The sequence below is a fragment of the Hydra vulgaris genome, chromosome 08 (assembly GCF_038396675.1).
Source record: "Hydra vulgaris chromosome 08, alternate assembly HydraT2T_AEP".
Taxonomy (NCBI): Eukaryota; Metazoa; Cnidaria; class Hydrozoa; order Anthoathecata; family Hydridae; genus Hydra; species Hydra vulgaris.
This window is the reverse complement of record NC_088927.1, coordinates 36,989,649-37,003,370: the sequence shown is the minus strand read 5'-3', so window position 1 is coordinate 37,003,370 and position 13,722 is coordinate 36,989,649. Positions and strand designations below refer to the sequence as shown.

Genomic DNA, 13,722 nt, shown 5'->3' with positions numbered 1-13,722 from the left:
AACTATCTGGTGACAACTGAAAAACGAGACTGGATTTAAAGACACATATCTCTTTTAAGGTAAAACAAAACAGGGAAATTTTTAAAAAGTATTTTTATTCTAGGTTTTATCTATATAATCAGTTATTTTCAATTAAACCATTCTTTCTGAGTTTATTAACTAGGCCTGGTAAAGACTGAGCTAAACTCCATATGAGCTCAATATCAACTTTGTTAAGACAATACTTGATTCTAGAGCGTAATTTTTTAAGATTTTCTGCATGCCAATTATTTTTGCAGACAAGTTTTTTTAAAATTCTCCAAAGACCATCTGAATTATTGTTATTATAGTTAGACTGGATAAATTCTCTTCTTAATGCATTTTTTAAAGTAGATTTCTTGATTTACATCCAGTTCACTAGGCACAAAATAAGGCTGAGAAATGTATGCTGATGATATTAAACTAATTAACATAATTAGATCATCTTCTGATATAGAAAAGACTCAAACAGATCTAAACAAATTAATGACATGGTCACAATTATGGCTATTAAAATTTAATGTCAGCAAATGTAAACGCATGCATATAGGTAGCAAAAATACTAGGCATATATACACAATGTATATATATATAGGGAAAAACTATGAAAGTAGACTAACCTACTTTAAATTAACGATTCTTGAAAAAAGACGCGAACGTAATGACTTAATCCAACTTTTCAAAATAGTAAAAAAAATAAATAGCTTAACATTGGAATACCCACCAGATTTAATAACTTCAAATACGAGAGGTCACAATATGAGGTTTCATAGATAATTAATTAAAAATCCAAAGAGGTACTATTTCTTAACAAACCGTGTTATTCACAGCTGGAATAATTTAGATCAAAACGTAGATTCTAAAACACTTAAACAATTTAAATCAAAGTTGGACTTATTTTTTACATAAATTGGCTGTTAAAGCCTAGATTACCTAGGCTCCATTTTAGTTGCCTGTCGTTGAGAAACTCTATCTTGATAGTCAAACATTAGTTTGAGCCTTTTAATATTTGTATTGATCATTTTTTTAGCTTTTACTTCACTTCCTTGAACTCTTTGGTAACCAGATTCACTTTCATCAGGTTTAATTGTCTTGCAAATAGTACTTTTAGGTATATTCTCAGTTTTAAAGTGGGCATAAGTGAACTTTTTACCAACATTTCTGTAATTTAAATAAAATTCATGCACACATTTTCTATTCTCTTCTTGTTTTAAATAAATCATTTTTATATAAAAAATAAAAGCATAAAATATGTAAAAACTAGAATAAAAATACTTTCTAAAATATTTTTTCTTTTTGTTTTACCTTATGCCTTAAAGGAGTTTTTAAATCCAGTCTTGTTTTTCAATTGTCACTTGTTATATAAATTGTAAATTTTAATTTTACAAAAGATAGGAAGTCTCAAAAAAGAACTTGGGATTTAGACTTCATTATTTAATGTGTTTACCTGGACTCTTAAGTCTAGGAGCTCAAAACTTTTACAAAACAAGGTAACTATAGTAACCAATGATGCCAGTCGAACAAAAAAAAAAAGTGCAAAGTTTAAGTTAAATAACTAAATGTTCAAAAGTTAAAAATTTAAATGTTCAAAAGTTATGAAGTTTTAAAATTCATTTTAACATGCCCTGTATTTAACTATTTTTATCCAATCTGCTATTAGGTATTTTGTACTTTAAGGAACTATTAGGAATATTGTTGTCATTTTTAATAAATAATTAAAGTTTCAGTAGAAGAACATAAAAATGTTTGATAAATAATTTTATCAGTTAAAATTTATATCCATTTAACAATGACTATTCTTTAATAAAGGGAAATATTAGAAAACTTTCACTAACAATATTGAAGTTGCTCAATTACAGTTTCATCTTCTTTTGAGTACTGACATTCAAAAGATGTTGACGGTGTTTTAACAAAATAACTGACATTGATTATTGGCACCCAGCAAGTTTGGTTAGTAATATGATTGTTATAAATATTGTGGAAACTAAAACATAGTTTGCAGTTTTTAAGCTGTCCTGTATGACTAGTAGAAAAATAATTAAATAAATTAAGTTTTTTTAATTGTGGGCCAAAGAAAAGTGTTTATATGGTTAACAGTGTTATGCATAACTTTATTGATAAATCTAACATCATGGTTGATAAATCTAAAAACATGGTTGATAAATCTAAAAACATGGTCACCTGAAATTATCGACAAGCAGTGTAAAAGTAACAATTAGTTCCTCATTCATGTGTTAGATGATGGTTGGATGAAGGGAACACTGGTTCTTGCTCCAACTCTACATCTTGTCTTGTACAAGTAAAACTCTTTTTGTGTCTGTCAACATCTGTCAATCATCTCAATTGTCTCAGATGTTGCAGACATTTTGTCTGCAACATCTACGGTGCTTTTTTGGTTACACAACAAGTTTGCCTTTTGAATTTTGCTCTTGGAAACTGAAAACTCTTTTGCTGAACTTTTGAAAGGGGTTGCTTCACATAAAGTGCTGTTCAGCAATGACCTTGTTGACTCCAGCATAATTCTTCACTTTCAAAAGTTAGCTAAAAATAAGTTATAAATGTAGCAAGATTAAAATCTGTTGTAAGATTAGAAATTGACTGCAAAGAATCTGTTAAACACTTTCACAATGCAAATTTGAGAAGAAAAAAAAGAATTACTAATTATCTTTTTAACTTTGTTGTTGGTATTTTTTGGATTGCAACATCATGTTAATTTAGTTGCATAATGCTTCAAATAAAGATGTTTATAATGGAGGTGAGTTTGTCATTTAAAAAAATAATGAAATCTTTTATTATTTTTTGTGTTTTTCTTACCTGGTAGAAGAGGGCCTTAGTGTAGGGAAGGGGGTGTAGTGGCGAACAAGGGCTCTACCCCTACTTCCCTACCGCCCTTATGCAACTTGTAACACTTTATAACATTTAAAATAAAAAACAAAAAATTTGTTTTAACCATTTTAATATCAAAAAATGATCATCAAAATTTTCATTTTTAAAATCAGCAGCTTCTAAAATGGCTGATAAGTCACTACAAAATGATTATCTAAAAATTTGAATTCAGTTTTATTTTTATTTACTCTTTATCTTTGGATTCAACAATGGTCTGGTACCGATTTTCAGTCATTTTCAGAAGCTTTAATAACATAGTTTTGATAATATTTATTCTTTTACTCTTAATTATTTATAAAACCTTTTGCAAGTATTTGTTGAATCGTTTTCTGAATAAGCAAGTAATAAGAAAATAAGTTAATTTTTTGTCAGCAAAAACTTTTTTTTTCTTTTTTTGAAAATGGGCATAAAACTTTTGAAAGTAAATGTCGCTATCAGTGCACCTAAAATATATCCTTGTGTAACTTTTTATACAGCTATGAACCTTTTCAAAATTAAGTTTAAATGGACATATTACATGTAAGTAACATGTTTGTTTATTTAAATTAAGTTCATCAACATATTTCATTCTTCCCAAACGCGAGGGTTGAATAAAATAATTTTTTTTTCCAGGTAAACAAAGTTTCTTAAAAAACCTAAAGTTTTAATATAAAAAGCTAAAATTTTTATATATTTAAAAATAGTTCCAAATTTTCTAAAACAAATGGCTACCAACTCCTATGATATGTTGTGTTCATATTAAAGAAGAAGTTTGAGTTAAATTAAAACTAAATCATAAAAGTGAAATCAATAAAAACTAAACTTGTTGTTTTAATCAAAGTTCACATTCTCCATTTAACTTTATTTCTGAGTCTTTATAATATACACTGCAGTTTACAGACTTGATAATTTATTTTATGTGTGATCAGTTTTTAAGAGTTTCAGTATATGACATTGTAGAATTTTTTTTTTTAATTTATTGAAGTATTTTTTCATTCACAATCAGCCAATCATATTTATTTATTCACTAAATCCTAAAAAATATTGGTAATGTAAAAATAAATTAGTATTTTTATTTATATTTTAATAGAGCAACTTCTTTTTAAAAATAATCAGGATTATTTGTAAATTAACAACAATTTATATATTTGTTTTGTTTTTAAAAATAAGCGTTTATTTATTGATGGTATAAACTTTATACAAATATTATAATTTTTAGAGAATCTTATATTTAATATTTGTTTAATATTATTATATTTGTATTTATTTACTATTCTATAAAAATCAGAAGTATATATTTTGTGTGTCCTTTTTATAAAATTAATACAATAATTGAATTATTCTGACAATAAGTTAAGCTAATTTAAATTGTAAATGCGTGTAGTGTACTTTTAAATTGTAAATGCGTGTAGTGTACTTTTAAATAGTAAATGCGTGTAGTGTACTTTTAGAAAATGTAATAATTGTGTTTTCCAATTTATGTTGTATTTGGAAAGTATTTTATATAAAACTTTTCTTTTAACACTTAAAGTTAAAAGTTATGGAATTGACTAATACAAGTTTTGCAATAACCAGTTTCAACTTTAAAATTAACCTTATAAATTTTCACCCATAACCATTAGAATTCTGTCACTGAAACTTCAGGTATATAACCATTAGAATTCTGTCACTGAAACTTCAGGTATATAACCATTAGAATTCTGTCACTGAAACTTCAGGTATATAACCATTAGAATTCTGTCACTGAATTGTCAGGTATATAACCATTAGAATTCTGTCACTGAAATTTCAGGTATATAACCATTAGAATTCACTGAAACTTCAGGTATATAACCATTAGAATTCACTGAAACTTCAGGTATATAACCATTAGAATTCACTGAAACTTCAGGTATATAACCATTAGAATTCACTGAAACTTCAGGTATATAACCATTAGAATTCACTGAAACTTCAGGTATATAACCATTAGAATTCACTGAAACTTCAGGTATATAACCATTAGAATTCACTAAAACTTCAGGTATATAACCATTAGAATTCACTGAAACTTCAGGTATATAAAATAAGTAGTACAAATCTTACAAAATAAATTTGATATAAATATATTCTTAAATTTGATATAAATATATTCTTGCATTGACAAGTTATATAAATTTTATTAATATGTGAAAATATGTGATTAAAAATATGATTCAAAACTTTACAAAATAAATATACTTGATTCATTATTTAATAACATTAAATACAAGTGATCGGACCTTGGTCCCCACCCACTTTTATCCAAAGAAAAAGTTATTTATTTTTAGATTGATCTTATCAACAGTCTAGATGACATCATATACTGAAACTCTTACAAATTAAACACACATTAAATAAATTATGTGGTAGATAGTGACATATATTATAAAGAATCTGAGTTATCAAAGTAAAATGGAGGTGCGACAAGTTTAGTTTTTATTGATATACATATATTATTTGGATTTAATCAAAAATATTTAACTCAAAGATTTTTTTTAACATTTTCTTTAATATTAACACACCTTGTGTTGGAAGTCTCTTATAAAAAAAATTAATTATCTTTTTCATGTAAGAAAAAATTAACTCTTAAGTATTTAATTTGACCCCATTCTACTTCACATATTATATATTTTTGTTTTGGAGTCACATTCTACTTTACATAATATATATTTTTGTTTTGGAGTCACATTCTACTTTACATAATATATATTTTTGTTTTGGAGTTACATTCTACTTTATATATTATATATTTTTGTTTTGGAGTTATTCCCATAAGTTATTTTTGTTAACATTTCGAATATTTATATTTTGAACAATTTTCAGCTATTTTCAGCTATTTTCAATTATTTAAATTTTTGAAAAATTGGTTATTGATGTTGTTAACTTATAAAGCAGCTGAAAAGTTTAAAGTCCTAAAAAGTTTTTTGATTCATTCAAATATTTGGAGGTTTATTAGTTTTTTATACAGTTTAGACAAGTTTTCAAAAGAAACATCTGTTGCTAATGCAATTTTTGGTGGGTTATACAGAAGTCAAGGTAAAAAATTTTTTTTAATTAAAAAATAACTTTTATTACAAGTAACTGACCAAGCCTCTTGCTAAATCTGGCCTTTTAAACAAGTTCTTTGTACAAGTTGCTCACTAAATCTCTCGCTAAATCTGGCTTTTTAACTAACCCTGGCGTTTGAAAAAATAATATTAGCCAAAGTTATTAGTCAAAGCTAAAAAAATTTTATATTATATTTATATTAGGCATTTATAACATGCTTTTTTATTTACTGAACATATAATTTTAGTAACTTTTTATAAGTACAAGAAACATTGAGTGCATCAACAAATAGTTTTAGATTTTAATTATAGGCACAATCACATACAAAATGTAATTATACAAGTTAAAACATGCTATTTTTGTTTCAATGATACAAAGTTTGAATATCTTATTTGATAAGCATGATTTATTTCTTTAAATGTAAAACTTTTTAAAATTACATAAAACAATTTTAGTTTATATATATTTTTTACCAAATTATTTTAACTTCAATTTTTTAAATTTAATTCAAAAATAACAAAAAAAGTAATTTTTAAAAAACAACTCCTGGCACGGTTGGGCAAAGAGACCGCCTGGTTTTTTGTCATGTCACTCATACAAAATTTTTTTTATTTAAGAGTATTGTTAGTTTACTTATAAAAAAGGGTTTTTTAAAATCTGAATATGGTGCAAAGGGGTCAAAAAAAAGGAAGAAAAGGGCAATGTGAAAGTTTCTACCCTCATATTTTTATAAATGATTATGATAGTGTAGGTACGTGTCAAAAATTTCAAACCATTTATTTATCTAAGTTTTAGATATGGTTCCAAAGAGCTTTGAATTTGTAATAAAATGGTGAAAACTTTATGTAAAAAAAATAGTTACAAAAAAAGTTATGCTCATTTAAGTAACATTATTTTTTATGAAGCATTGCTTAAGAAAAATGCAACTTACGTTTAAAACTTGCGTTCGGCTAATGGCAGCTTTGTAATAGAATTTTTGTTAATTTGCGCATGATTTTGCATAGTGAAATGTGCAAAACGATTTAAAAACGTTATTAAAAAAGTTTTGAATTAAAATAACAAAATATTTTTAATGATTTATGGTTAAGGGTATATATATTTATTTTATTAAATATGCACCAAGGCTAGATTTTCTATAGCGTATAGGTGAAATTTAAATAATTAAAAGCCTTAGCGTTTTCGCATCATTTTTATCGTTACTAATGAATTTCAATGAAAGATATATATATACAAAAAAGATATATATACATATATAACATCGGAAAAGACGTGACATTTTAGTGGGGGCCGAAGTACAAAAAAAAACAATCATAAACAATCATAAAACATAATCATAATATCCATCTAAACAATTTAAGGGGGGGTGGCGAATCCACCGCGGCTCTCCTACATTTTCCCTTCCGTAGTCCATATATCTATCTAACTTTATATAAATTCCAACAAACCGCAAAAATAAAAATAATTTTTTTACATACTTCTTTAACAAAAAATTTAGACTATAATAATTATTTTCTTTTTTGCTTAGTAATGTTTTTAATAGAATTGCAGCTTTAAAGAAAGCCTAGTTTTTGAAGCAAACAAAACTGTGACATCCATACCTAGAAAGAGTTGATTCTTTAGTACGCAGATGAAACCACATCCAATGATATCTAAAATAAAGTAAACCCCTAAATTAATATCGCTATACCTATTTAATAAGGATGCCTTATGTCGCGGATAATAAATATATAACTGTTATTATTGCAATAATAAACATAATCAATCTCTAAAAAAGTATGAACCGGTTTAATCTTGATATGAAAAAGATCAACATCCATTGAATCAATTGTGTGGTTTTCATCATGTTGTGTAACCTTGCAATGATAGATAAGATAAAATATATCAGATATATAAAGTTTAAAAAAAATTAAGGCTAACAATTAACTAATGTATAATAAATTAACATGTAACTGTTATTACTGAATTAATAAATATAATCTTGAGGTCTTTAAGATGAACATCTACAGTAGCAAGCTACCATCATAGTTAAAACCTTGCAATAAAAGATAAGTGAAATTATATTAGATATTTAGCACAATAACTGAAAAACCCATTACAAATTAGATGAGAATGAGTTCCTAACTTAAAAAAAAATTCAAAATCACTTAACTCCTGATACACAACACATTTCCCATTACCAAACAGAAAAATTGATAGAAGTAGACCCTTCAATACTTTTTAACCTGAAATATAATAGATTTGATTATAAGTTATAATAAAAAGAAAGTTGTATTGTGTTAGTGTAACTATCTGGTAATGGCATATGTCATTTGCCTAGAGTGTACTGATTTATTGTAACTAAACACTAACATCTCTCAATCCATGCAAGCAAAAGTCTGTCTTTCTGGGTAGAAACAATGTATAGCCATCATTATGATTAACATTAACTGTCATGAGCCAGGCAATTTGCTAATGTCAAATAGTAAATGAGCTTTAGTTTCCCATAGCTCATTGCAACCAGGTCAACCATGGTTGTTGGATATCGGTAACTAACCAACTACCTAAAATTACATTTCTATATACATATATGTATATACATATATGTATACATAAAAACAAATTAAATAATTATAAATCTTTTCATTATCTTAAAAAAAGGGGAGGGTAGAGAATATGATATACATTAGGCACTGTAAAATTTATTATAAAAATAAAGATTAACCTACTATCTGTAAATAATATCTGTTAATGCAAGTTTATAAGACATACTATTATTTTAAATAACATATACCTTATTACACATTTCTATTATGTTATCACCATATCACCATTTATTATGTATGCAGAAAGTTGATATTTGCTCACTTCATACTCAACACCATCATCTTCATTCTCTTTTGGTTTCCAATAAGAAACTATATATATAACACTTTTCTTCTTTTTAATGCCAACAATTCTGCCTTAATATACATCCTGAATGTTAGTAGCATTATCGAACCACATGTGGCAAATACTTCGTTTAATAGAAACTCCAATAAGAATTTCTTTAATATCTGAGGCCTCATTATTTTCTAGGTCAGGAAACATTATCGAACCACATGTGGCAAATACTTCTTTCAATAGAAACTCCAATAAGAATTTCTCTAATATCTGAGGCCTCATTATTTTCTAGGTCAGGAAACATTTCTTTTACCTGATCAGACATGCAAATTTTTAATATTTTTTCTACATCTACGTTCTTTGTTTTCTTTTTTTCTGAATTTTATCTGCCATTCGTTTTATCAATTCTAACTTCAGGTCATTATGACATTGCATATTTGTAAACTGCTTTTTTCTGGCATTAGAGATAATATCAACTTGTTTTGAATATCATTTGGCTTTTTGCATAGCAGAGCAGTTGTTTTATTTTTGCAAGCACGAAGTTTTGAAGAAAGAAAACAAAGAGTGGCATTTGGAGCTTTGTGCTTTGCAGTGCTAAACATACGCATAAGTTCTTCTGAATCAATGTTGTGAAGCCTAGCTGACTTAGTCTGGTCTTTAAGGTGATCATTAGAACTCATTTCAAATTGCCGCTTGTACTGCCTGTCAATGACGCTAATATCTGCATTAAGGCAGTCAGCTAATGCTTTACTCACTTCATCAGTTACTGGGCAAAAGCTGATTATTGAATCAAAAACTACATCTTCAATATCATTACCAAAGAAATCAGTTTTTCGTTTAAGTAGAGATAAAGGATTCTTGCTGCTCTCAATAAGAGTGTTCCGAACATCTTTTACTACCTGAATGTCAGATATGTAGTCAAGTCCCGTACCTGGTGCAATATAAAATTTTGTCATCCAAGGACCAGAAAGTAGCTTTCCAATTAAAGCTATAACACACAACTCACGGATACCTAAGGTGAAAAAGTTAATTAGATACAAAGAATAATCTTTGTTTATAATAGTCTTTACTCCCCGTTAATCTTGCAAGTGTCATTACTATTTGTAATTTGTATTTGTAACTATTTTTGTAACTAATTCTATAGCCTATAATATTGTGTAGCACTTTATCAAATGAACTGAACAGGTATAAAAAAGAAAAAAGATACCTGTTTCAGATGTCTTGTCTTGAATTTCGCAGACCTCCGCATAACGCCAAGCCAGAACACAGAAATGTCTTCAATATGGCATAATGACAGATCAAAATACCACATGTGTGAAAAAGCATATGTAATCTGTTGCCTCTATAGCGTGGTAGCAATCTTCTGGGCAACTCGTGTTGGTCCAAAAAGGTTACAAGACCTTTTGGATCACCTATGAATATCATAAAAAAGTTCATTTTGGCAATTGCAAGAAGAATGTGAAATAATAACATGCACTAATTATAATATTTCATTTTAACTCGAAATTTTATTCAGAAAACTAAATATATTAAAGTAAAAGAATGGTTTAGATTAGTTAGAGTACCTTTTGCATCCTTGTAGCAAAGTTTGTTCAGCTGTACAACAATGTCTGATAGTCATAAGCTGTACCTCCAGGAAGTTGATCAATAGCTACAACCATACATACTGATTCCGTTGTCAAGTGCACAGCATTTACATGAACATCCTCCTGGGTTGTTGTATCAAAACCAAGTGTCAGATCTTTTGTTGTAAATGCTATCTTAGCAGCCTGTAAGTCTGAAAGCACACCAAGCTCACGCATCATTTGTTCTACAGTTTTACAATGTGGAATTTGACTAAATCGGTAGCCATATATAAGAAAATGAAGAATATGTAGCAAAGTCAATTGAGGTTGCAATTGATTGCGATGTTTGTGCCACAGCAGATGTTTTTATTTGGTACGCAAAGAGCATGTTGCAGATGTCAACAAATGGTTTCGAATTTCGTAAAAAATGGTTTACAAAGACTTTTGATGTTCTAACTAGTTGCTGAATCTGACTTATACAAATTTTGATGTTAAAATACTTACCGATTAGTTCTACAGTTACTTTATATGAATCATTGTTAGTTGCAAGTATATGCAGTACATGTCCATTTCTACAGCCAATATTAAAATGAGCTGGTATTGGAAAATTACAAGCTAAACAAGTTTTAGCTTTACCATAAAATAGATTTGTTTTCTTGTGAGGTCCAATGATGCACTAAATTAAATTCAACAATCATAATACTACTATTTAATTGGGTCGGCTATTAATCATAATTAAATAATTTAAAAAATCACCATTCATCTATAAATTTTTTTTTTAAATAGATGTATAATTTTTATATATCATATATAGCTTAAAGTGGCGATATGGTAAATTATGGGTATGGAAAAAGCTGAGAAAATGCTGTTTTTGTTTTTAATGATTTTTATGCAGAATCATCATAAAATAGTGTTAAATAATTTTAATTTTAGCATTTTAAATTTTATTTTGCAGAATTTTGCCTTTAAACTAACTTTGGTGGAGGAAAAGAGTTAGCCATCAAAAAAAAAAAAAAAAAAAAATATATATATATATATAGTTATAAACATACGCATAAGTTCTTCTGAATCAATGTTGTGAAGCCTAGCTGACTTAGTCTGGTCTTTAAGGTGATCATTAGAACTCATTTCAAATCGCCACTTGTACTGCCTGTCACTGACGCTAATATCTGCATTAAGGCAGTCAGCTAATGCTTTACTCACTTCATCAGTTACGGGGCAAAAGCTGATTATTGAATCAAAAACTACATCTTCAATATCATTACCAAAGAAATCAGTTTTTCGTTTAAGTTTAAAATGCAGTTTAAGATAAACTGCATTTTAACATATATATATATATAAAACCACCTTAATTATACTTGTTAGTTTTTGTGTAAATCATTTAACAATTATAAAAAAAGGCTATTAAAAAAAAAGTTTGTGTAACAGTTCTAATAAAATATATCATTATAATGAATACAAAATCAAAAATACTGAATTCTCCACTGTCAAAAACCGCCCCTCCCCTAACACTATGTAACGGAAGTGGAAATACATACCTCCACTGCGCAGAACAATAGGGTATGTGGTCATGAATATTTTTTGATGAAATTTGGCAGGCACATAGAAAATAGATCTATACAGTTGCCTGAAAAATTTTAAATATGTACCAACTGCCTTCAATATTAATGCACCTCCGGAACAGAAACGAAATTTTAAAACCGAATGAAAATCACTGGTAACTGTAAAAAAACAAACAGAATTTATAACAAAAAGTAACAGTAACAATAGCAGAAACAGTTTTATAAAGTGTAACAGTAACAGTAACACTAAAAGAGGTGAAATGGTACCTCCACTGGGTCAAAAAATACGGTATTTGGTCATGAATATTTTTTAATGAAATTTGGCAGGCACATAGGAAATAGATCTATACAGTTGAGTGGAAAATTTCAAATATGTACCAACATGCCTTCAATATCAATGCAGTGCCAGAACAGGAACGAAATTTTAAATAGCAATAAAAAAACTGAAAAATTTATTACACGTAAAAAAAAACCATAATTTATTCAAGATAAAACATTCTACTTTTTTAATAAAGTCTAAGCTGATATAAAATTCTAAAAAAAAAGACAAATAAATACATCTTTACCACACCGACTTCGAGCACGATGTGAAAAAAAAGGTCACAGTTTTTGACTTTGAAATCGGTGCCGTAAAAAGCCAGATACGCACGTACCTAGATAGTGAATTTTATTCTGATTAAAAATTATATAGAAACAAAAGCTTGAAAATTAATGGAAAGTTCTCTATTTTACATTTAAAACTAAAAATTTAAATATTAAAATGATGAAATATTTTATAATAACAAATAATATTTTAATATAACATCTTTTTGAATATCTTTTTTGCAACTTTCGTAATTTAATTTTTTTGGGATATAATTCCATTGATTTCAATAAATTTAAATGGCTGGTGTTAGCATTACAACAGCTTTTTTTCAGCGAAATGCAACTTGTTGCTGTTGCTGGGAATTTTTTGGAGCAAGGCCTATGTCTTTATCTCCTGTAAATTCAACAATAGAAGATTTGATGAAGCTGTATATATATCCAGGTTATTCCCTGGAAATTAGCAATTACCCAACTGTAGTTTTGTTCCAGTTGTAAAAGAAATCTTCACATGATCAAGTCTGGTAATACACCCAGAGGCTCGTGGGGAGAGAAAGTGTCAAAGGTATAATGTAAAACTATTTTTTAAACTCATTATTTCTGTCAAGTTTTTTTAAGCTTTTAAGTTTTTTAATTAATAATATTAATTTCTTTAGATATAGATACCATCTATATAGAAATCAATAGTCTTAAAAAAATACGCTTTAATGATACTAAGTTAGAAAAAAACAGTTTTTATTTTTAACCTTATTAATAAAAAAGATATACCTTAACTATTTATATCGAATTGTAATGAAGCACTTATTTTTATATAATTTTGTATTTCACTTTTAAAGGTTGAATGGAAAATGTTGACCTGAAATTCAAATGAAATGCTCAAATTTAATGAAACTAAACCATCTATATCTTTTTCTGCCAAAGCTTTTTCTGCCAAAGTGCGCAATACTACTAAATCTTATCAGCAGGACATGCCCACGACTGTTGTTCTTCAACTGCTGTAAAAAACTTGATTTTTCTTTCCACAAGTCTAGGGAGCATTCAAGCTGAACAAGTATAATACAAAATAAAATAAATGCAAACTGCATTTTAACAGGGGCAACATTTTCTTTATCAACTGATGGAAACCCGTTAGATGAAACCGTTGGATGTCCTTCTAACAAAGTAAATAGAAGATCAGTAAAACAAAGGAACTTCAAATCGTA

General features: G+C 27.6%; 1 protein-coding gene across 2 annotated transcripts in view; it reads left to right on the top strand.

Annotated features, from left to right (window-relative positions):
• Positions 1–13,722, top strand: part of LOC100204626 (ubiquitin carboxyl-terminal hydrolase 42) — a 182,965-nt gene that overhangs the window by 28,999 nt on the left and 140,244 nt on the right. For both annotated transcript variants that reach the window (XM_065803605.1, XM_065803606.1), the window contains exon 4: positions 5,873–5,940. In XM_065803605.1, coding sequence (XP_065659677.1) covers positions 5,873–5,940 — 68 coding nt within the window. The remainder of the gene's footprint in view (positions 1–5,872; positions 5,941–13,722) is intronic.